The sequence below is a fragment of the Venturia canescens genome, chromosome 1, assembly GCF_019457755.1.
Source record: "Venturia canescens isolate UGA chromosome 1, ASM1945775v1, whole genome shotgun sequence".
Lineage (NCBI taxonomy): Eukaryota > Metazoa > Arthropoda > Insecta > Hymenoptera > Ichneumonidae > Venturia > Venturia canescens.
The window spans coordinates 19,541,082-19,567,051 of NC_057421.1; the positions used below are offsets into that span (position 1 = coordinate 19,541,082).

The following is a 25,970-nucleotide window of genomic DNA, read 5'->3' on the forward strand; positions in this document are numbered from 1 at the left end:
AACAACTTCGCTAAAAGGCAGATGGGGGGGGGGGGGGGGAGCAAGACACGTTTGTGTACGAGGCGTGTCTCGCGAAAACGACCTTTTTCTATTCACATTTTTAAATACATATATTTTGTTCCTTATTCAGAGAGTCGTAAAATGTAATGAAAAAATTCTTTGTGTCGATTTTTTAAACTTCAAGAATCTTCCATCCGTCTTTTGTCCGGTCAACAATTTTAATGCAATCAGAAAGTTCTGTTCGAGGTGATATAAAATTTGGAAAACCCAACTCTGACAAGGTATTTTTCGAAAACTCCTTTTCAATCGTGAAAAGTTCTAGTGCCATTAAAGTTTAGTCTCCTAACTTCATTTTATTAGGATTCTGAGAAAGGAACAATGGATTAATATGATCGCGACTACATTTGAGGTTACTCGTCAAAAAAAAAGCGAAAGATCAGTTTTACGATTTACGAGATACTGACGAACGAAAGTAATTTTTGATTTTTCATGAAAATTCCGTTATGTACATTTGAATAAATCAGATAAGGCACTGAGGCAGATTTATTGTATGAAAACTTTCATATTAAAATGTATGCCTCTTGATTGGAAAAGAAATCGTGAGGATTTTTTTGTCGGATACTTCAAAAAATTGTTATGGAAAAAAAATGCTAATTACCGGAAGACACTGTCACGTCGACTTTGCGTGGAACGTAGCATATTTACGAAGTGTGTGTACACCTATAGGTCAGTCGCGTGCGAGACGACACGAAGACGGTTGCCGGTTGCAGTCGCGGTCGGTCGGTCAGTCGGTCGATTCGTTCGCTCTTTCGAGAGTCCCCCCTCAACCTACGCAGCTCGACGACGAACACACGCCGTAATCCCTTCCCTACGACTTTTAACCCGTTCGAATATGATTTGCGAGTGCACGGGGCATTTTTATTAAAAAACGTTCTGTTTACCTTTCAATAAAACTTTTGCGAGAATATATTTGGGAAATCCTGGAATAAATTATTGTTCAGGCAACAAAATATCATTCGTATTGACGGAATTCAAATATTTAACGAAACCGTATTGTTCAATGGAAATGATTCTTTAAATTCGAAACAAATATTTTCGTGAGGCACACCAGATTGTATAATTCAAACTGATTTTTCGTATCCTTAGCAAAATTTTTCTACGATTACCTACCACAGGTTCAAGGTTTATTTTTATTTTTTGCTCTGCGATAAGAAAGATAACTTCGACAAGTTTTCTATAAAAATTGATAACTATTCGTTACGGAAAAATAAATAAACGCGATTTTAGCGAAAGGGTAACGAGTATTTTCTGTTTGCCGAACGCGTCGTTTCCAAAACATCTGATTTCAATGTTGCATATTATGATTGTGTACATGAACTACATCTAATAAGTGCTGCTAAATCAGATAAAGTTTTATTCGATTCTAAAATGTTGCCACGTTTTCGCTCTGAGCGTTTCTCCGTGAAATCACAAAAATTGAGAAAGAAATTGGGATAAAAAGTGTCGTATGTCCGAGTGTACGAGCAAACGAGCATGCGGCAGCGCTCCAGCCGGCTTTTTTTCGAAACACATGGCAGGCACGCTTGACATGTGAATACATACGTGCAAAGGACGCAAATTAGCGTCGTAATTTTCACCTTCTCAACTTTCTGCAGCCGTTTAATTAAGACGCAATGAAAGGTCAGAGTCAGGCAAGTATCGAGGGTCAAACGTGGCTCGAGGTGACGTCGTCGAATGGCTTCTATGTACATCAAACGATCTTGGGATGTGGGATTCAAAAGCTTGGCGAACTGTGATAAATTCCTAACTTTTCCGAGGTTTGCAGCAGCATATCCGAAATATCGTTGGACTATTGACCTCCATACAACTTTCCCAATATACGACGTCCCTTTTATGCTTCTCGGAATTTTTTCCGTGTCGATACTACATTTGCGTCTCTGTACGTTCATAAATATATGCATATATTCAAACAGACGAATACATGTACATATTTCATAAGATCGGTGTAAACGAGTTGTTTCATTCATTCGGCGATGCGTGTATACATACGTAACAGGAATTGCAATTATGCAGAGGATAAAGATATCGACGAGTAGTTTCGCCAGTCATCGTGGACACGAGTGTATTATATCGGAGACCGGTACGTACGCATTTTACACACCTTAACTTATATAGCAGTTGGCATAAAAATCAGTTATTCCCATTTTAAATACAGCGTGGTTTTTTTTATTGGCTATATCAATTTTTTTTTCTTTTCAATTATTTTAAGTGCTACAAACAAGGCTCAAAATTACTTATTTACAACACAGTGGGAAACATTAATAGCCATTGATACTTCAATTAATGGACTGTGATGCGTTTGAAAAATATTAAAACGACATTCTGCGATTGCAAACGTAAATCTACAGTTACTTTGTAACTTGCAAGCTTCCACGATTCCTAAGAGGCAAATTAAATGTGTTTTTTCCTGTTATTGAATATATCAAAATTGTTAAGGGACAGAATTTAATTGGCATTGAAATATCGTCAGAAAAAAGTATTGAGATTTTATTTTTATTGTATATCCAAAATTAATATTTTTTTACTCATTTTTCAGGCTCGGTGTGCAAAAAATCTAGAATGTGGAGATTCCTCCGATGGCTCTTGTACGATTTTGATGTTTTACTTTCGTGTGAAAGCCAGCATCAGTGCAGTTGAAATATTTTGATGAAACGCTCCTGTCGTAAAGTTCATTTGACAAAAGTGGATTTTTCATTGGCATTTGTTCCGGTCGCTCCGGACCACCTGAAAATTCTTCTTCCACGGAGCATGTGTCTCAAAAAATGTTTTTATATATAGAAATGTGAGTATGGATATGAAGAGTCCACGACGAAATTGTGTCAAGTTTGGCGTGACTGGGGTCCGAGAGGAGGGAGCTTGGAGATTAGCTGATGGTTGTGCAGCTTTAAGAATGGGACATTCGTGCCGAACGGGAAACAAGAGAAGCGGGACAAGAAAGAGAGAGAAAAGGAGGGGAGGGTCTCACTCAACACGAAATGCGAGAGGAGGCGAGGAGTGTATGAGAGAAGAATGAGAATGAGAAGAGAGAGGAGGAAGGGATAAGTACACCTTGCACGAGACGCGGTGTCGCTCCGTTGAAGGAGGTTGAGGGGAAGGAGCAGGTGACGAAGGCGCGAGGAGGAGATGAGAGAGAAGGCCGAAGATATGAGAAGATTCGTCGATCTGTGGCAGCAATGAAAATAACGTTTATCCTGCTGTTTGGACCGCTTGAGAGACCACGTTCTCCTCTCGTTAAATGTGAACAATTGTTTATTGGGACATTCCTTCGGAATATTTTGATGGTTTTGAATTTTCAGGCTTCCCCGTACTGTTTGACTCTTGCTTTTGTTTCTACCGAATTCACGAGACCGTTCGGTTCATTCATTTTGCCGGACGAAAAGTTCACTATTGAAGGGCCTCGATTCCGAGGTCGAGTTCCAGCTCGAGCTGCAACACAAAACCAAGGGAAAAGCTTCGCGTGGGTCATTGAAGAGACAGGTTTCTGGCATTGTTTGTGCGAACGTCGTACAATTGACTCCTTTTCCGGTGATCTAATTCGAGCCATGCAAAAAGTGTTGAATAAGGTCACGAATTTTTTGACGAGCATCTCAAGACGAAGTTACACTTCTAGACGGCGAGCTTGACCTCATAAATCTTCATCGATCCGGCTTTAATGAAACGAAGGACCGATTATTCAAATTTGATAGGAATTCAAATGAGAAAAGCACACCGCGCGATTAATCGTACAGCGAAAAATGAAAGGTCGCAAAAAAATCAGTGCACCTCGCGAAGGCAGGGCGTTCGGTACAGAGAGATGGACCGAATGGAGGGAGGGCTCGACGATTTAGGATGGGACATCCGATGGACCATATATACACATATGGATTCTCCTTTCTCGGTGGCTCACAGGGGACCTATATAACTGTACCGCGTGTCTGGGTCAGGGGGCGGTCCGCCACGTTATAGTATACACTCTGTATATCGTACAGGTGTATACCATTCCGTCTCCGGCACGAGTTTCGCGCGTACACGCATCATCGTCGACGTACATTTCTCTCGTGATCGCCACTTTTGCATCGTCATCATCGCGTACAAATTTCTCTCTCTCTTTCTCCTTTTTTCTCCTCCTTTCTCTCTTTCTCTCTCTCTCTCTCTCTCGCTCTCTCTTTCTCCTCGGCTCTCTCAATGGCTGTACAATAACGTTGGGATCCTCATTTCTGTATCAGAAAATCGACAGACGCTCGGAGACGACGACGACGACGACGAGGACAGCGTCTCCGAAAAGCCCAACGACTTAGTACTTCTTTAGATTTAAAGAAAATAGAAAACTCGTATATTTAGTCGCTTTTCTAACCGATCCTCTCATCATCCGAGCTCACTGTTTGTCGAAGCGTCAGGCGTTTTGGCGAGTGTTTTGTTGGACCTTCGAAAAGGTCGAGAGACTCTGTGCTAGTGCTATTCATACGCGGCGCGAAAGACTTTCGGCTCAGGCCCACTCGATTTCGTCACTTTTCACGGCCCATTTTTTCCTCCACGCTCGAGTTACCCACCATTTATCATCATCATACTCGAAACTACTGTCCAAACAGAACTACCGCTTTGCCACTGCTGTCAGAACTGTCTGACCGGTGACAGGACGTTTCTACTTGGCATTTACTGCTCGTGACTTGTGCCTATTCAGTGATTGTGCACCGACTCGGACTGAAACCACGCGACACTAACTACCGTCTTCGAATTACCCTTAAGGGATTGTCTTTGGATACGCACGAGGTAATTTTTCATCATGCATCATATATTTACTATTATTAACTCCCTGATTATCTCGTTTTCTCCAAAATAGTTAAGACGACAAACAAACGTTCGGCCTATTCCTTGGTGCACTGATTGAATGGCCAATTTTTCGGGGACTGACAAACATGCTAACCCACGTTCAGACCAACGATCGGATTTTTATTTTCTCTCGGCCCGAAATTAATAGAAAAAACTACTCGACCACATTTGAGTTATGAGTCCACGGGATGAAAAAGTTCAAAGTACTTGCATCGAGATAGCAACCCTGAGAAAAACTATATGCGTGGTAAAATGTCACACGTATTCGGTGTATATTCGTGTATTTGTCATAGAATTTACTATGCTGACAGTGAAAGTTTGCGATTTACAATTTATTTTCACTTATCAGTAAGTGCTAGTCCGACGCGATGAATAACACTCGAAAACAAAACGAAATATAGCTCTCACGCGCATCACTTTTTGCTATCCGCATAAAGCTGTTTAGAATTGAAGGGACGAAAAATAGCAAAATTCAAAAAATATGACGCTGAAGTTTGCAACGTTGGAGCCCAACGAAATGATCTAAAAAAACTCTCCAATAATTTCAGTAATTCTCCAATTTCGTTCTCTGTCGAATTTCCAATTCATCGTTTTTCAGCCTGCACCAATACTTCGTGAAATAAAAAATTGGTGAAAGGCAAATGTTTTTTTCGTTCATATCGTTGGACTCCAACGTTGCAAACTTCAGCGTCGTCAAAAAATACTATGCAGCTTGTAATCGGTGGCTAAATAATTTTAAAATTCTTGAAAAATAATATATTCCTCATTAAACAAAACGAATCCGTTTTCTCCGTGTAGTTGAACGGAGTGAGAAATTGTATATCGATAAGTGATAATCCACCGTGCATAAATAATCCTGTGTAATCTTCTCCAATCTTTCCGATTCTTATGAATCGCGTCTTTCCACCTGTACGGTTTCTCCACACCGTGAATAACAACGACGAATACTCTTGCACCGTCCTATCGTAGCTTACTCGTACAACTCGCTTTAATTAACGCCTCGGTGTACTACGATCAAGTTATTCACCGACTAAGAAATATGCACAAAACCGAAAGAGCCCGCAATAGCGAGAGAATGTGAAACGAGAGAGAGTATAGTTCCCTCCGTTTACTGTGCCAGGATGCACGTATATAGCAAATAAACCAGGCAGTCTGGTGAACTTCTCGTTAAAATAACATGTTTACGAGATGTTTTGTCTGACGTTGCAGCCATCGGTATATACGCGATCTTACCAATTACATTTTCCTACTCTTATAGACGTAAAAGATCACACGAATTCTCAGCATCGTTTGCTCAGACACTTTTCGAACACTTCAATTATTTTCTTAGAGTACTGCTACTTGATTTTTCTTCAATTTACGAATTTATTGAATCCCGAAAATTTCAAAATATGACTCGATGAGTTGAACGTGGAGGCACAGATTTTTCATTAAACGTTATTTCGAATTATAGAGTCAATCATATATCGGCGAAAGCGAAATATTTTTTAAACTTCGTCATTTTGGATCCACACGCTGATTCGGTGATCGGAGAACTTCTTTGTGTTTGTGTAATTTCAGAAACGATATGACGAAGGCGAATCGTAAAACTTACAGTAATAATTGATCCATCGATTCTTATGAGAGGCGCTTAATTAAGGATTTCTCGTGACAGGTGTCATGTCGAGGATTGAGGCGTTGCCACGTGTGTTATGCCCATGAAAATATGACACACGCGATCGAGACGAGCACGAAGTGGCTGCGAGAAAAATCATTCAGGATACACGCAGCGTGTGCTTAGCAGCCGGTTTAACGCCTTTCTCGACCGGTTAATATTTTCATGTTATCGTTACATTATCACTATCGCGTCGCATCCTGACGAGCCCCTTTATCAATCATCGCTACCAGCGTAGCTTTTCATTAGGATGTTATAAGTGATACGTACAATGATTAAGTGACGCGTAGGCCAACACTTGAGATTACTTGATCGTTATACTTATCTGTCATATTAAATCAATTCGAGGCTTGAGAGACTGATTACAGTCCGATGCTGGAACTAAAGACAAATATTGGACTTTCTGTACATTTTTTAACCGTCTAATTGAGGTGAAAAATTGGAAAAAATTTCATTCTCAGTCCACACGAATCGAGGCTGTGGCCCAGTGATGACGATTAACGAACCGGAAGTTGAATTGAATGTTCGTCCGAGAATTTTATTAGCGATCTCCTCGTCCGATTATTGGATCGTTAAAAGATCTCAAATCGATTTTGAAACATTAAGCGGCCATTCGAATCGATAATTTAGTTCAACGCATCAACAACTCTCTCCCCGTTCCTTTGTAGCAAAAGAAGTAACAAAAAAGTGCATTCGCGATAAAACAAAGGGAGCAATGAGTCGAGCGGCGTTGAAAACCGATCGGACCGAAACGATAGGCAGGACGTTTGTCCAAAAAAAATTGGATAGAGAGTGGGGCCCCAAGCTGGATTTTCAGTGCTGCTCGAAATCGAAACATTGGCACGAGACCACCAAGGAGTGTCGAGGATTTGTGTGGACAGAGGTATTTACAAGTATAAAAAAAGAAGAAGAAAAAAAAACAAAAAGTAAAGTGGCAGGGAGAAGGAGGATTGGCCCTGATTTCCATACAGGTCACCAATAAGTAAGAGCACGGAGCACCACGGAGCACCGCGGAGCACGTGTGTGGTGCATACACATACGCCTTCATTATGTGGGAATTTCACGTGTTTCATTTTTTTCTCTCTCTTCATGTAGATTTTTTATCCTTCTCGCTCCGCCAATATAAGTATATATAGAATCCATTGAGACCGAAGCTGATAAAACCGTTATATGTATTTGGCAAAGAGCCATTCCCTCGCGTGGTTGTACCCGATTCTCGTTGATGCCCCTTTTATTGCGCTCTGTGCGTTGAGCTTCTGTTTTTCTCCCTGGTTGATGGCTCGCCGGTAAAAGAATTGCTGACGATGTGGGATGAGAATAAGATAGCCCCAGGCGCTTTCCTGCCCTGGGATCCTCCTGCCTTAAAATTATACGTGTGTGTACATTTATCCAAATACATAAACTTGGGCTTTTCTTAAGTCAGAAAGAAATAGAAACTCGAGTGAAAGAGGAAAAGAATTAGTGCGAGAGAAAGGTTGGCCAAAATAATGTTTAATTTTTTATATCGCATTTTCTCGCTCGTTCGCACCACGATCGAGAGACACGCCGAGGATTACTATCGGAATGACCCGTTGGCTCGTTCAGACGAACCGCTTGAAATACTCGGTTTCTCTTTCTCTCTCATTTCTTGCTAGCGCACACGAGAAACTGCGAGCTTTAACGCTCTTATGGGTGTACGAGAACGCGGAGGAAAATAAGCCAAGATTTATATAGGAACGAGAAGAGGACGCGACTCAGACGAGATCCCGTAACTTAAGTTACCGAAGACCGTGAGTAGAGAGAGTGCGCCAGAGGGACCGAGAGAAAACGCGACGAGAATACGAAGCCCACAGGGCAATTCTCAGTTAATCGTTAAAATTGCTGTTTCAATCAATAATCATAAGTTAAACGTCAAAATAAACGAGGGATTATGTACAGAGAACGACTCGCAACGTCCTTTTTTTTACTTAAAAATATTACGATGATCGATGATCCATTGGAGATACGTACGGGAGGAAAATTAACTTTAAAGCTCCATGATTAATTATAGAAAACTTCAAAGTTTCGTTGCTGTTGGATATTGTTAGATTTGTATTAACAGAATAATATTAAGACTCGTTCTATATTTACTGATCCAAAGTGGTGAGAATCCTCTGCAACTGCAAAAGTATCATTGCCAGAAAGTGAACAAAGATCTTTATGCAATGGATGATCGATCGTCAAATGAATGGATCGTTGAAAAAATCAAACTGAAACTGGTAGTCGGGACAAAAATTTTTCTAAGAATTGAAGTGAGGATAAACGCGGCAACGTTTTGCCACGGAAACATCGAAAAGAAAAAGTTTTAACGAACCAAGGAAATCTTCAAAGACTTGGTAAAAATTAGAATAGCCTGTGCTGAAAAACGCTAATGAATACTTCGAGTAGCGTTAGTTACGAGAGTTTGAGTGAATGAAAGAGAGCATAAATTAGATGAACACTCGCATATGAGTATGATCCGTGAAGTGGGCTCGTGTAAAAATGAGGTTCGAAATGTATTCGGGGAGAAACGTGCCGAGTATGAAAAGACAAAAGTAAACCAAAGTGATGATAAGTTCCGGAAGACTCGGGGCATTGAAATTCGCGGTGTAATATGAGAAGCGCGAGACTGTGAAGAGAAAACTTAAAAGAGTATTAAAAAGTCTCATACATACAGAGAACTCGATTGGCAAAGTGATACAATATGTGGCTGGTGAGTGGAGCGTGGATGGGTATGCTAGTTAGTAGGACACATTTTCAGTGGCGCATCCTCGATGAGAAGAGTCGTCACGTGATCGTGGCTTGTCCTAACGTTCGTTCGTGTGTGAGCAAATATACGAGTTGGCCGGAGGGCTCTGAGGCCTACTTGCCTGAATTTTGCATTGTCTAAACACCGACGGATAAACACGAAGCATTATTGGCCATATTACTATCGGGAGAAACGTGAGCATCTGCTCTTTCTACCCAGCAGTTTACTTCGCGCGTCCCTATTTCCATTGATCGAATACGGTGGAATAAAACGACGAGTATATCCATTACGTTGGTTTATATTCGCGAATCTCTTTCATCTCAATTTCTTCTTGTTCTTCATTCCTTGCGTTAGCTCTTCAAGGACTTGGTAGTCTTGTTTTTTACCTCATTGTCGTTTATTTTATCGTATTTTTTCTTTGCCTCGCTTCTGTCATTCACACCTTTCTATTCAGCTCGTCAGCTCTCCTGACGTTTTTCATCTCCGTCATTGATTCTTTCCTTTTTGACTTTCCCGCGTTCTTTAATCTCCCGCGACTTCCTCCCAATTCGCACTCGAATTTCATTCGTTTGTTTTCGTTTTTCTTTTATTAATCTTTCATCATCCGCGTTGCAAAGTTTTGCGGTGATTTATTAAAACTACGCTAAAGTCTGGCGCTCGAAAATAACGGCAATGGGCAAAAGTAAGCGAACGCGAAAGACGCGCTCTCACGAGCGAACACACTCGTCTCTGGAATTTGGGACAGCTGAGGGGGGCAGAGTGAAGATCCGAAGAGCTCGATAATCAAGAAGCGATCCCAAACTCACCGTGCGCAAAATTGTTTTCTCTCTCTTTCTTTCTCCACTCCCCTCATCGCTCTTTCCGTCTTCCGACGTTGTTTGAATTATTTATGATTTATTTATTCGACGCTGTTTATTTCCTTGTACGGTTTCTTCGCTTCTTTCATATTTATCGTTCACGACGAAACTCTTCCGAGTCCACAAATTGATACTCCCACGGCTGATTGTTGTTTGTTCGGGCGAATATCTTCCGCGGACGTCTAATAATTGCAATTGATTTTTGAATCTCAGATCAAATTGGCGAAGCAGGCGCGTCACCAAAAGCATCGTGAAACGCATGCAATTGCGCGTAGACCGCAGCCGCGTGGACTGCAAAATGCGCTGTAAACTCGGTGCTTTCCGCACTTTCTACTGAAAATACTATTTCATTAGTATCATTGAACTCGTTACCAAATCTGGGCACAGTGTGAGAAAGCAGTCCAGAAATAGGCTCTCGTAATTGTTGTTTCTGGAGCGTTTCACGTTAAGCGTACGATCTCAGAAATTCACATATTTTATTTCCCTGAATTTCTTCAGGTGTCTCCTTTAATATGAAAAAATTAATCGAATTTTTGACAAACCTCACTGTCGATTGTTGCTTCCCATTTGTTTTTTTTGAATCTGGGTGAACTTATTTGTACAAGTCATAGCTACTCGAATTTATGAATGCTCCTCGAATAACGATCACTTTCGGCCCCGTCAGTGAGTTTGTGAATATACTGTAATAATGGTACTTTGTTAACGACGAAAACGAATATGAAAAAAAAACTTGTTTTTTCGAAAAGAAAAAAGCATGATAAATCTCTTTTTCTGAGCAATTTTAAACCTCTGAGAAAAAGTTGAAAACTCTGGTCAAAAAGGTTCCGATCATTCGGTTCCTTTCCTGTCCGGTTCATAAAAATTCCAAGTTGTTCACACGTCCGGGCCCACGAGGAAGCGTGTTTGCGCTCGGTATCCCATTATATAAAGGCCTACGAATCTTGACCTTGAATTTTATTGGGGGCCCCTCGATTTACTTGAATTTTGAACGAATCTAAAAAAAAAAACGGTTTTTGTCAAGTGCACCATCACGGGAGTACGTATTCCGCAGTCTCAATAATCGATGATTCAAAAAGCTTGTCCTCAGGTTGGTGCTTTGGACGAATGAGCGTGACCTCAAAGATCCGGAAATGAGAGTCTCGTAAAAAGAGCGCGCGACAAAAATTTCATTCTCCAAGACGATCGTAAACAATCTCATTTATCAGACGAATTCAATAGCGTCATTTGCAATCAGTTTAGAAAAGTTTTCCGTAATAAAGTTTTGTTATCGAAGTGAAAAGTAAGTGCCAAGTATTCCAAGCATCTTCAATATTTTTCATCAACAAGTGATACCTTCAGCAATCTATCGTGAAACGAAAATAAATTAATTCATATCTTGTTATCTCCCGATGGTTTTTATCACGATTCTCGTGAGGTCCAGCACCGACGAGGGACTGTGCTATCGAAAAATATAACGGGGACCCGATGGCCTCGGGGACACAGACTCACGCGGAATTTAGGACGAGATGAGAAAACGTGCACGGCTTGAACGATGGGCGGGTTCGCCGATAACTAGCGATCAAACAAGCTACTTTACGGCGATGCGAGTTTAACTGGGCGTCATATATTTTATCACTGTATCGCTAATCGACCGCTAATCGTGCGATCCTCGTATTCTAACTATCCATCCAAATGACATTTGAGTGGACCCGAGTGTACCCGAAAATCGTATGTGAATATCCGACACAAAAATACGTCAACAAACCATGAACGTGCATTCTTTCGAATACCGCTGCGTCGGAGATGCGTCAGCTAACTTGACCTACTCTTCGATATTGACCTCGAGTGTTTCGAGAATGTGAATAAAAATAAGTAAAAACAAAAAGTTTTTTTATTTATGGGATTAGAAAACTCAAAGTTTTTTGGCATTTAAAAATGATCTTACGTCTAAATTTTTGAGCAAATACTTCAATGCAGATTAAAATGTTTCTGGAAACACTGGATCGATTTTATTTTGATGATCTTTGAAATCAGAAGCTTCCGACTTTGAACGAAGTATGTAAAAAATCAAAAAAATTGGGTTCTATTCGTGTGTGTTTGGTTTTGTTGAAGAAATTTTTATTTTGTATTTCTCAGATGAAAATTTCTCAATGAAATCTTGTTATAATGTGATTCGATGTTGGGATGAGATAAAAGAGGAATTACGGCAAATAAGGCGAGTAAGAGCGGTAGTGATGTCGATCTTGAGGTATATACATAATAATGACCACGTGCGCGCGGCAAAATTCTCGATGGCAAGGCTCAGCCGCACTCTCTCGAACTACTCGAGCTCGCGGGATACGTAATTAGAGTGCAAGCAGAAAATGCGACGAGGAGAGTGGTTTCCTCTCTCTTTCTCGAGCACGCTCTCTCTCTCCATTTCACCGAGCTCATCTTTGATTCTCGTTTTCTTTACCGTATGAGAGTTATTGTAGGCTTTGAGAATCGCTCGCGTGCATATACTTATCACAGAATGGCACGATTTTTTAAATCAATCGCTGTCGTAAAGGAGCGATGCGATGTACGAGTGAATTTGGAATGACTGTGATGATGGGAAAATAATTTTTATCGCTGGAGTAGACTGTTTATTAATTACGAATGATAAGTATCCGGAAGTATATTATTTGAGTGATGTGGTTGCTCCTTTTTTCGAAGGTGAAAATCAGCACGGTGAGCGAGGAATGGATGAATGGAAAAATAATTTTTGTCCCCTGCGTTTGAATCATTGGAATTTTGATAAATTAATAAAAATCGAGGCCACGAGATTCGTGTCACGCGACTAGCGAATAATGCATCGAAATTCGATGCAGAATTCACGATCTGATAAGCGTTTAATTGAATGTGTTTCAGAGTGCCAGTTACTCGATTGCCTCACCGTGGACGGGGACGCGGTATGCGGTTACGCATTGTCATCCTAGCCTGTCTCCTACTTCAGGGGGTAAGTATTCGAATTATGAGTTATTGTGATTTATACGTGCAGCATTCAATCATTTCTTTCGTAGTCGAATATTCGAGTTAAAGGAAAATACTGCAGTTGAGCCACGAGACGATCGATTTTCATTTGTTCATTATTGGAATGAGCAATGAAAATAATAAATTCTGCAAATTTATTATATAGTGTTCACATTGTATTTCTCGATAAACGTTAAAGATTAGCCTCATGGAAAGAATTTATATTTAAAATATATGTAGTATTGTATGAAAAGTATAGTTCTCATATGAAAATATATTTTTTAAACTTTCGTACACACAAATATATGAATTATTTTTTTTATCAATGATTTTGTCGATGTCAGTATATTTTAATCATGTATTGTGCTGTCATTAACGATTCATTTTTTTAAATATTGAACATACATTTTTGATAAAAGTAAAATACATTTTTTTTTCAATTTTGAATGAATATTTCTCACATAAAAAATACTATAACAGTCGATCGGAAATATGTTTTTTTTTTTTATATGAAATATCAAGAGACTCGGCAGAGTCAGTCGGCACTGACACTCCTCTTTACATTTTTTTGTATTGAAATGACACTTTCATTGCACACACCAAACATATATTTATCATATGCCAAATATGTATGATTACTGTATGGAAAAATCTATATTTTTGATGTTTACATGCTAGTTTAAGTTGACTTGTTAACGTCTTAACGTTATCTAAAAATCATAGAAATCATCGACAAAATAAATACATGATTGATATATTTGTGTGTATGAAGGTTAAAAAAAATATATTTTTTATATATGCGGAATATACTTTTCGTACAATAGTACATATATTTTAAATATATAAATTATTTTCATGGGGGTAGCGAGAGAATAGAATTCGAGTAAAACGTAAGGAAGGGTGTCGAGGACTTGATATACGTGAAATGAGAATTCCGACGAAAAATTGAGTCGATTATAATTGACCTGAAAATAAAATGAACAAGGCATACTTCGGTATATAATACCGGGAAGGGGAAGTAACCCTTTAACGATTTAACACGGCGCGTACCGCTATAATCATACAGAGTACATGTGGAGCGCGGCGTTAAAGAACGTTTCGTCCGAAATCGGATCATGGGAATAATAAAATGCATGTAAAAGCTCAAAGGGCCCGGGTGGATCGTGCTCCGAAAACCAGATTGATTTCTCACCGCTCGTTGCCTCTCGTTGGCTGCTCTTTCTCCGTCGAGTTGTACAAGAGACCGCCCAGAAGCGATTGACTCTTGGAGTTAAGGAAGACCGCGAATAATTCATCGATCTCTCCTTTCGATCGATCTCTGTCCACCCCTCCCTTATTTCCTACCTCTCCGTTTCCCTTCTCCCTTCCCTCCCCCCTCGCCGAGCGCTCTCTTTTTCTCTCCGTCTCTCCCTTTTTTCGGTGCAGAATTCGGTGAAGAGGATGACGACCGCGAATGCGCGTATAGATTGATCGCCCTCGCTCGTGCAAACCGACGAGCAAAACTCGACCGGTAATTACAACATTATAACCCAGATATCGAAGCTCAAGAAACGCGACGGGCGCACCGGGAAACGCGCAAATGCTCTTTCGCCCGCGCGGCGCGTTTAATGCCGTTACCCAGTGCCCTGACCCAGAGCTAAGGGCGACGGACGCGAGCACCGCATGAGATGCCTCGAAATGGTGCGTTCGTGCGTTCAGCCACGTTTCAGACGCGCGAGCGCGTGCGCGTTACGATCTTCGCGGCATTCGATCTTGCGACCTGTTCCTCATATCTATTTATACATCATACGTTTCGATGTGAATCGGATAGTTTGTCGGGAGGTTGAACGAGCGCGTTGAACCTTCGAATGGAACAGGCTACATGGACCAAAACACGATAAAAGTATGAGAAGAAGACGAATTTTATCAACTGTTTTGAGATGATGCATTTTTTTTCTTCGTTTTTTTAATTGCTCGATGAAAAAGCATTTTTCGATACACGACTTTGGTTTCGGAAAAATATTCGATTCTGTTTGGGGACAAATAAGTTTTTTATTTTTCGGCATTCGGCCATTATGGTGCTCTCGTTCGTCCAACGTGATCGTGAATCGGAACGCGCTGAATAATAATAATAATTTATACGTTTTTTTAAACGTTGAAAAGCGTTGCTCGCGGATAATAAACGTGGAGCATGTGCGTTAAACGTGTGAAAAATTCTCATGTGCTTGCTCGAATATCCGAGTAATATACATCACATGAACTCGAACAATTAAGTTAACGTTCGTATCAGCAGGAAGTCCTGACCGGTTTGCCCCTTTCTCTCTGCCTATTTTGCATCCTACATATTCATTCGGTGTATACGAGCACACTCGATCTTCCTCTTTATTTTTCATTTGGTTGGATGGGAACCCGCGCCAGTCGAAAATTCACTGTCGGTGAGATAAAAACAAAAAGTAGGAACGGGATATATCCTCATTTCTCTCCTCGTGCTCGTCCTCGACCTCGTCTCTTCTCAGGTGTCCCGGGGAGGTCACGAGGCCACACCTTTTGCCGATATATACGTACGGGGTCTTGGGGTTCCTCGCTTTAAGGTGAAGTTACGATATGCACTCTAAAGATGGCGTTTGCGGGACTATATGGACATTACGACAAATCACTGTCTCACTGCGCGTTAGGCTAACTCAGAGTTACGTGTTTTCGTCTCTGTAACTTCACAGTGGTTAGCTCAACATTTTTTATTTCATTTGCATGATCAATCCCCATGGCTCAACGTCGAGCTTCGTTCGTCGAGCAGGTTGGGCATGAGTCAATAATGTCTCGAGACTCGGCAGCGTTTTGACACAAAGTATTATATAAAAAGATAAACTCATTGTTCATGAACGTCATTCTTTGAATAACTTTGATGCCCTCAATGACTTTTGGTACATCGAGGCCTCTAGACGGAGCCCTGGATATTATTTTCCCTCGCAATGTTCATCCGGTCGCTTTGTTTTCGTGACATTTTTTCTGCGCAAGCTTTGAGCGGCTTATTTCCTGCCGAAACTCTGCGTGCCTGTCGTTTCCATCTCTAGAGTCGGCGTTTGAATGGAAAAAGTGGCAATTAGCGGCACACAAAGAATATTTAATCCACATTAAATACGATATTTGGCAATTAATATGCGTCGCGTTTTACATTCGGTAAAAGTAGAATATACAGAGAGCGACGGGATACCGTTGTCGATTTAGTTTAAGCCGATTTTCGTTGCCGGGTTACGAGGTCACATCCTCGTGAAACAGGTATATCGATCGAGATCGCCCAATAACCCGCTAGCTTTGTCCGTTTATCTACACGCTCGTATCCCCCAATGTGGAATAAAAAGTGGTGCAGCCCTCTCTTTCGTAAGTCGCCGCGACCGCCGGAGGATCCGGGGGTCCGCGTAGCCACGAGCACACGTCGACTCGTACACAGGAGACGCTCGATCGTGAGGAATCGTTTATTTTGCGGGAGAGGATGCTAGCGGGAGCGCTGTATTAAACTGGCTTATTTGGCTCGAGGTCGAAGGAACCGGCCCCGCAACACGAGTCCACATTACAACGCGAATCCGTATCACTACTGTACGTACAGATTCGTTGATCGGCGTGGAAGTACATACACGCTTGATCCCGTTCGACAGGAAAATCGGCCAGGCTCTTGTCGGAGAATTTTCATTGTAAATGGAGATTTGACCTCGGCGGTGTCGATGCCCATCTTGACTGGAGAGAAGCTTACAAATGCGACGAGCGCAATTTCCGTTGCTCCTTGACAAAATTAGGATCATGCTTGTCGTATCGAAGCTAATGAAACATATGGTCCTTGGAATCTCAAGCAAGTTAGCGCATCGAATTTGAATATCCTTGCTTTTCATGAAACCAGCGGCGGTTTTTAAGTTCAACGGAAATGAGAACGAGCGATAGCTCGGTAGGGAGGGTTTAAAAAACAACGAAAACACACATAACCCGTCTAACTTTGCGGCGATATTTCCTCTCCCGCCAGTTGGCCTTTTTGATGCTATAATAATCGAAAAAAGAAGAGGCAACGAAAGAGGCGAACGCCGAGAGAGCGTTATACGCGTTCGAAAGAGGATAAGAGGGAGGCGAGATTACACGCGGTGTGTGGGCAAACAGGAGAGCTTTCGACGAATTATGGAAGATGCAACGTTACGACCTCCCGACTACCGAAGAACGTGTCCGGGATGTATGCACGCGTTTGTACAAACGCCAATATCAGAGAGTGGAAGGGAGTCAATGTCGGTTGGAGCGGCTCAGTTTGTGTACTCGTGTATAATGCCGCGTGCATATATACACAGGCATATAGATCGAGGTGAGCGCGAGCTTGAGATCTGTGAGAAACGCTGTCCGATTGACCCGCGGCTAAAGACACCGGGTGGCCCGTTATGCCCGAGGGTCACGCGTGACGCAATTGTCGGCGGCTCTGCTGGGAGCCAGCGCGATTCTCCCAGTTTTTATTCCCTCCCTCCTTCTTTTCTCCCCCCTCTTTCTCTCTCTCTCTCTCTCTCTCTCTCTCTCTCTCTCTCTCGTGCCATGAGCCCCTTCCTCGTAAGTCAACCAGACATCGTCAATGATCTTATTTCGTCTTCGTTCTCGTCGTCTCGTCGTCTCGTCCCATTATTCGCGGAATAGCGTATTCCCGAGACAAGTTTCTCCCTTGGTCTAGAGTGCAGCCCCCCTCCCCGGGTTCGATCTCCCTCCGCCACTTCCGCAATATCGCGGACGAAGACGCGCAAACGTGAACGAGAAATTTGCAGTATCATTTCGATTATCTTGTCATACCGGCTGATCCAAGTTTTCTATGTAACTTTGTATACGAACTTCGAACTGTGTCACGTTCGAGTTGAGAACCGCGATGGATTTGTGGATCCGAAAGGTCTTTCGTATCGGAATAATAATTGAAGTTTCATCGAACTGGGAAATAAGGGATTGTTTGACCTGCACCAATGGTTACAATCGGATTTCTCATTCTACCGGGACGTCTCCCCCTTGAGAACTGATCTCGATTCAAAATTCGTTCCTGAGGTTTCGCGTCGTTCGTTGTACGAGTTGGTCGTTTTCTCGATTTATAAAGCACGTTATTGCGGTTGCGCCGTTGAGACTTTGATAAATAAGTCGTTCCCGAAATTCAAAGGTGTCTGTAATCGCGAGCAATGTTTAAACTTGATTTTCGAATGTTACAGCTGGCTCGATCAGAAGATGTCGAAGTAGTAGAGGCGATCCCAGGCGACGAGAATCGAAACGACAATACCGGCTTGAATCGTCAGGATGGGGAGATCGGTGGTTCGGATCAGCTGGCACTCGAGTCCCTCAACGAGAAGGAAAATAGTGTTGGAACATCCGCCGGTGGCAGCGGAGGCGGAGGAGGCGGCGGCGGTGGCGGAGGAGGCGGAAATGCCGGAGGAGTTGGCAGCGTGCAAGGAGGAAGTGGCCAGTACAAGGGTGCCCTTCGGGGTCATTCACACTCGTTGCCACCGGGACGAGGAAATCTCGGGTTAGCGCATACACGACCGCATCACAACGTTGCGTATCACGGTCCACCACCTCCTTTGCCTCAGAAACCTCAGACCGAAGCAATGGATAAAGTGTTCAGCACCGGCAGCGGAATAAGTAGTTCCGGCGATACGTGGCCTGCGAGCACACCGGACATGCCAAAAATCATATCACTCGACGTTAAGTGCGAGAAGAGTTTGATGAAAGTATATCTCGGCTTTGACAAGCCTTTCTACGGCATCGTTTTTTCGAAAGGTCATTACAGCAACATCAACTGCGTTCATTTACCAGCTGGCCTTGGACGAACATCGGTCAACTTCGAGATAAGCATTCACGCTTGCGGAACAGCTGGCAATACGGAGAACGGTCTTTACGGTTACGGTGCCGAGTCCGGTTCGGGTACTTACTTCGAGAACATCATCGTAGTGCAGTACGATCCGCAGGTCCAAGAGGTGTGGGATCAGGCGCGCAAATTGCGTTGTACTTGGCACGATCTGTACGAAAAATCAGTCACTTTCCGTCCGTTCCCCGTCGACATGCTGGACGTTGTGAGGGCGGACTTTGCTGGTGATAATGTTGGCTGCTGGATGCAGATTCAAGTTGGTAAAGGTCCTTGGGCTTCGGAAGTCTCAGGACTGGTGAAAATCGGACAGACCATGACGATGGTACTTGCCATCAAAGACGACGACTCCAAGTTCGACATGCTGGTTCGAAATTGTATGGCTCACGATGGCAAAAGGGCACCGATCCAGCTGGTCGATCAAAAAGGTTGCATCACCAGGCCCAAGCTCATGTCCCGTTTCACCAAAATCAAAAACTTCGGCGCCAGCGCCTCCGTATTGTCTTATGCGCACTTCCAAGCATTCAAATTCCCCGATTCAATGGAAGTTCATTTCCAATGCACCATACAGATATGCAGGTATCATTGCCCCGAACAATGCTCCGAGTCTGGTCCGCTGCTCGATCAACAGTCCGGCCTCCTGGAACATCATCAAACGAATATTCATCCTGCTGATGTTGGCTACGGTCTTCCGCCGCCGCTGCCACTCGAAGCTTATCTTCAAGCTGCTGCTGGACGACCGCGCGATGAAAGACGACGAAAATCTCGAGAAATCCCGAGCCCGACGTCACTCAAGAACGTCGGTGTTGATAGAATAATCAGAGTCGTTTCCACCGGTGATCTGACCTTCGCTATCGACGAATCGAACAACGAGGCACCAAGCTCGACTATGGTATTCCCCATCAAAGATTCCACCGCCAATTCGAGTCTTATATGCATGACGACACCTGGATTTGCGGTCACACTTATCATTCTTCTAGCTGTACTTTTAGCCTCTTGCATACTATCGACATATCTTTGCATAAGACTCAGACCATTCGGGAAATCGAAAAAATGCAACGTCGGCGTTACCTACAGCAGTAGTCAGGGTGGACTGAAAAAAGCTCCCAAGACCTGCTTCTATTCGTAATTTACTTTAGTTTATTTTTAATCACAGGAAATAAATTCATTAGAGCGAGAGTCTTTCTCCTCGAACAGCTGATCGTTTCGGTTTAAACAATTTTAGGATTACCTTCCCATGGAAATAAAGTATGTTCGAGAACGTAGACATTTTCTTGCCAGGCTGAATGATTTTTTTGCTGGGAATGTATTTGAGATCAGGGTCCATCTGCAAATGAAGATGCTTCGAAGTTGTGATTCGAAAAGAATGTGATTGGGGAAAAAATCTTTTTTTGTCAAACGTTAACTATCACAGTCGTTTATATTTCATGTTCGATTCCTTTCGATGGGCACTCGATTAATCGAGTCAAGAACATTCAACAATTATTTTCAATCCGAATCTACATATTCTTCGAACATAATTTATTTCCATTGTGACTTTGTTGTCCTGGTATCACGATTTTGCGGATCGTCCATAAATTCGAATTATACAGGGCGATACCCAAAAACGAGCGAGTCCGGTAATGCCCGGTTCGAGTTTCCTCCGCACAGCACTGTTCACTGTGACCATCGTGTCTGTGACCTCTTCGGTGGAGAGAAGAGGCTATATCGATTATAACCGTAAGCACGATTCCATTTATATGTATTGTGACGTGTGTGAACAAAACCCAGCTCCGTATTCCGTTTATTGGACTCAGCGAGGTCGTGATGTACAGTTTAAAGACCACGATAACGAGATCCTCCACTATAGATGGATTCGTGCTTGATGGTCGTAGAGACGTTCTTTTCCCTGATCCGTGTCGTGCGTGAGTAGCCAATAAAATATTTTAATTCAGGCACGTATGGCATCGAGGCAACGGCGGATTATTTAGTCAAAGAAAAAATTCTTCATATTTTTTATGCGCTAAACATATACGCACACGTACGATTGGAGTGTACGAATGGATGGAAAATAGGCTCGATAAACTGTTTATTTAAAGTATTATTCGATTATTCTTCCAACATTCGTTTTTCGATAATGATTTTTTTTCGTCTCATGATTTTTCGCAAATATTATTCATTCATGAAACGATCAAACGTATTTACTTATTTATTTATTTATATTCATATTTCGGTATTTACGAGTCATGGGAACAAAAAAATTATTGTTTGAAGAAAATGCATTGTCAGAAGAATAATCATTTGGGTTTTCGGTTGGTGATTTTTTTAGTGCTCATAGGGATACGAAATTTAATTTTCACAGTTATAAAACGGAGCGAATCCAATGAGATTTCTCCGAATTTCCGCAATCACATCTGCCTTTTATCATCACAATTCATTAATATTGTACAAATAGTGCGTGAGGCCATTTTCCAATAAGATAAAGATTCGATGAGCGATTTGAGGCACGCGTCCGTTATGACAAATGTCAATATTTAATTATATATATGAAATATTTATTTTAGTCAATATTGTTATACTTGTGCTCATACACGAAATTATTTTAAGAATAAACAATGAATAAATGATTAAAAAGTAATTAGGAAAATTATTGATCAATTTCCTTTATGTTTGAAATGAATTATGGTGCACCGAGAGATTGTGTTCATTTTATTGTCGCATTGTTATCAACGTTCTCGAGTAAATGCGACAACGCTTGCCACAGGTACAGTGAGTAAACTTGTTAATTAGATCAGTAAACTATTTACTTTTGTCGTATAACAATTATGATTGCTCATTTACGTTGTTCGTGCACGAATAATGCGGAAAGTCCAGAGGCCCTCGTTCGTTGATGCGTAATTTAGGATAGAATTTCGTTTCGTTTTGAAAATCATGAAACCTCAGAACGTTAAACGATCAACGAGAGATGCACATCTAGAATAGCTTGGGAAACAAAAATTGCAATCATTCAATAATTATGACGAATTGATTTTCAAGAATCAACGACGTGTTAATCATATTGAAAAATGTAGGGGGAAAAGAAAAAGTTAGCGAAATGGCATTTTGGCAAATTTTGTTATCAATTGTTTAATTATGTGAATAAATACTCATTTTTATAAAATCTGTTCTTCTTTTTCCCCAAAATATAACTTTTTTTATAATTTAGTAATAAGTTTCGAAGAAAATTTTCGTGCGAACAAAAGTTTAATGTGATACAACTATAAGTTGGTGAAAAGTTTTTCAAACGACCAGAAAAGTAAAATTGAGTAGACTCGAATTATAAATTGTCCAAACAACTCAAGCCGCAAATGGTTACCAAAAAGAATCAAAACGAGAATCAAGAACGTACCTTTACAATGAAATTCGTACTTTTCGTTCTCTCAGGATCGCTTGAATCGAATTTTTATTATAACATTCCACATAGATACATAAAATATACAATAAACGATATCAAACTGAAAAGAATGGAATTGTTTCTCGCTATTAGCGATAAGCATAGCAAAACGTGTTGAGTACCATCGGACAAGCCTAACGATCGAAAATGTATGGATCAACATGAGGTGAAATATATTATTACAACTATTATTGCCTAATGGATCTACGAATCAAGTAAGAATGAAAGTTCAAGGAAATTTTTATGATGAAATAGAACCATGAAGACTCCCATTGCGAATAGACAAAATAAAACCATCCTCATTTTTTACGTTTATTACCGATGTACCTAACGATAAATTGAACTTCGATTTTATTTTCATGAATAACGAAAGAAACAGAGTGTATGCAAAGGCATTGCGTCGATGTGGGAAGGAAAGAAAATTTTATCGCTCTTCGCGATCGTTGACGAATTTTTAATACTAAAACATTACATAATATCTTGAAACTAACCGGATATCATTCATTTTTACCATACAGGTAAGTTTCTCAAAATTGATATTACAAGGTTTGTAGTCGTACTCTTCTATTGTTGGTATTCAAATAATCATGAGGTCCAATCCATAGCAGTAATGGACCGAACACCACCGTTCCACATACGCAATTATGTATCGTGAACGATTAATAACTTTAATAATAGCCCTAATAGAACTTACGTACATCGGGTAGGAGTGGCAGGTAAACGAGCTTATCGCTTTTTTTCCTTCGTGTTGAATACTAACTCAACAGGGATTGAGGAAGGCCTAACATTACGTCTACTGTACCACGTCTGCCCGAATGAAATAGTAATAATAATTATTACAATATTGGTATGATAATTAATCGTAATAAAATATAATTGATAATAATAATAATAATAATAATAATAATAATAATCATAATAATAATAATAATAATAATAATAATAATAATAATAATAATGATAATAATAATAATAATAATGAGTTCTGAATTCTGGCTCAGCCCTCTGACACGTATCGGTGACATTAAATAGTAATAACAATATTATAATATATAATAATAATAATAATAATAATATCGATAAAGTTAATAATATTCTTAATAATACAAAGTACCTGACCTTCTCCTGGGAGTGGCTTGAGGTTCAAATCTCCATTTTCATTAGTTTCTCTAATTATTTTTGCACTCACTTTCATTGTACCGGTTCATTGAAATTTTTGAGAATTTTCATCTATCAAAAATAAGGTACGCGTGCGATTAAGGCTGTATTATAAAACGAAACGAGAAAGAAAGGGAGTAACAGAAAATAATGGAAACTCCACGGTATTTTGCTTCTACAAACGCACTTACGGTACTTTGTACAGGGTATTGCACTATGTGTCTCTCTCTCACGGTATTTGGCGCGTTGCAAGAATTGTCGTTTTCAAAATTTTTCGTCCGATCGTGGGTCATCTCATGGTAAGTTCACCACACTGAGTTGTGACCACTGTTGCAAGATAACGCGAAGAATGAATGACCGAATGCCTGTCACTTTATCTAATCGTCTTTTTCTCCATTTTTTTTAAGTTTTTCTAATACTCCTGTCGACACGAGCAGTAATTCCACTCTAAAATTACGGTCACTATCGTTTCATGGCTCTGACAGTCAATTTCGCGCTGGCAATGATACGCTGATGGATATCCGTTAAGCAACCGGTTATTAGACTATCTTGTGTTAAGTGACGCGTCATATAATTTTTGCTAGTTCAATAACTTGGCGTACAATCGTTTTGGGTTCAACGACCACTGGGGTAACTGCTCCGTGTATGTCCAATGACCTTCGCACGGCTTTTCATGTTTGAGTAACCGCTCGTTTGAGTCACGCCATTGGATATGAAACCGCACGGGTTCGGCGGAGTCCGTCGTTTGGTTAACAATTTTTATATTATTTTTGAGATGCTCCATCAGATGGTGCAACGAAAAATTGACAATTCGAATAGAGCCGCGGCCTCTTCCGGCTACGAAACAATGGCCGAGTACAACGCTCGTGAATCATCGACGAAGATAATTCGACACATTTCCACTGACCCAGATAACACTCAAGTCGCGAAACATGATCGCACAACGCATATTGCGCGTGACGAATACAGCAATTTCTCGTTATCCTCCGGACTCAAATTTTTACAATGCTGCGTGGATAATTGGAGTCGCGAATAAAAGAGGAAAATAAAAGAATAGAGCGAGAGGATAACTAGAAGTTACTGTATTTCCATTAGGACAAGTCGCCGGCGGGGTTGTTCATGTAGACATTCTTAACGCGTTATCTTACGGGTGATCGGCATCTCAGCCTCGCTCAACCGGACTCGCATCAACGACTTCCTGTTCCTGCTTTTGGAGCCGTTGTTGTGGTCTGTCGGGACAACGTACGCGCAACAAGCCGTAAGGCAACCAACCGTTAACACCGGCTACCGGTACCGTACCATTTTTTCTATTGGTCGTCGCGACCTCTCGCTGCGTTTGTAATCGATGCAACATCGCGCCCGCAACGAGGGCCGAAACAACTGCCGAAAGTGCAACGACTATGAAGAGAGCACTGAAACCTGGCATCGGCAAACAAATACCGTAAACGACCTCCTCCCGTATCCTACCCTGGAAAACTGTAACCGCCTCCGCGTGACTGTCCGGACTGAAAGCCAAATCGGCCTCCGATATGACCTCGTATATCCCACTAACTCCAACATCCGCGCTACGCACTTTACGGTCGGATATTATCATCGAACGTTTCCTTCGCCGCGAACCCGATAACGAGGGCGTTCCAGTTACGTCCTCCTCCAGATTACGAGGCCCGTGGGGGAATTGCTCTTCGCTCTCGTATCTCGTGACTCTCGGTGGTTCCTGCTAAAAATTTCAAATTACCAACGGTTAATCATCGATTCTCCAATTTCTGTATATGTTTTTAATCAAAAGCTCATGTTTTAGGGTTCTATTGTCGTTTTCATACTCTTCTCAATACCGATCAAAGCAGAGCAATTTAATTTGTTGATTCTCCAAGTGACGATTCCCTTCGAGACTCACCAAGAACGGATGAGTCAAATCCGGATCGTCGGGACGAGAATCCTCGTGCTGTTGATTGTCGCCGGAAGTGGAAGAGAGGCGATTGCTCATTTGCGCTTGGGCTTTGGGAGCCGATTTTTCGACGCCAAGAAAGTGGCCCCCTATCGAGGCCATCTCATCGCCATTTTGGATGATATCCTCGTACAGCGATGTATCGTCATCTTGAGTCGTCGAAGGTACCGTGGTCGGTGGGTACAGAGGTCGGACCTGGTGTTCCTGATGTTCTTGCTGCTGATCCTTGCGATCTTGGATGAAATGTCCGGCGTTGTCGCTGAGCTGGCAGTGGTCGAGACAGCCGTGTCGACAAATTTCGACTTTGCATTTGATGTGAACGCTCAATGCATCGGGAAACTTGAACGCGTGGAAGAACGCGTACGTTATGACGGTAGCGCGATCGTCCGAACCACGAGCTTTGAGAAAACGACTGATCATTTTCGGCCTGAGGACACAGCCCAATTCGTCGCTCAGTTGTATCGTGTGACCACCTCCGTCAGATGCGACACAAGATTTCACACGCATGTCGAATTCTCCT

At 41.6% G+C, this 25,970-nt stretch overlaps 2 protein-coding genes across 2 annotated transcripts in view; one reads left to right on the plus strand and one right to left on the minus strand.

Annotated features, from left to right (window-relative positions):
• Nucleotides 1-4,655: 4,655 nt before the first annotated feature.
• Nucleotides 4,656-22,074, plus strand: dy (dusky). The gene is made up of 3 exons (XM_043411500.1): nt 4,656-4,809; nt 12,995-13,082; nt 18,286-22,074. The coding sequence occupies exons 2-3, from the start codon at nt 13,038-13,040 to the stop codon at nt 20,062-20,064; spliced, it is 1,824 nt and encodes a 607-aa protein (XP_043267435.1). The 5' UTR covers nt 4,656-4,809; nt 12,995-13,037; the 3' UTR covers nt 20,065-22,074.
• A 259-nt stretch (nt 22,075-22,333) lies between these two features.
• m (miniature) overlaps nt 22,334-25,970 on the minus strand; it is a 107,412-nt gene continuing 103,775 nt past the window's right edge. Inside the window, exons 7-8 of the mRNA XM_043415230.1 lie at nt 25,400-25,968; nt 22,334-25,222 (exon numbers count right to left, since the gene is read on the minus strand). Coding sequence (XP_043271165.1) covers nt 24,668-25,222; nt 25,400-25,968 — 1,124 coding nt within the window. The 3' untranslated portion in view covers nt 22,334-24,667. The remainder of the gene's footprint in view (nt 25,223-25,399; nt 25,969-25,970) is intronic.

Coding starts and splice junctions, on each gene's coding strand:
- dy (XM_043411500.1), top strand. CDS start 13,038: ATGCGGTTACGCATTGTCATCCTAGCCTGTCTCCTACTTCAGGGG. Junction 13,083..18,285: donor CCTGTCTCCTACTTCAGGGG/GTAAGTATTCGA, acceptor CGAATGTTACAG/CTGGCTCGATCAGAAGATGT.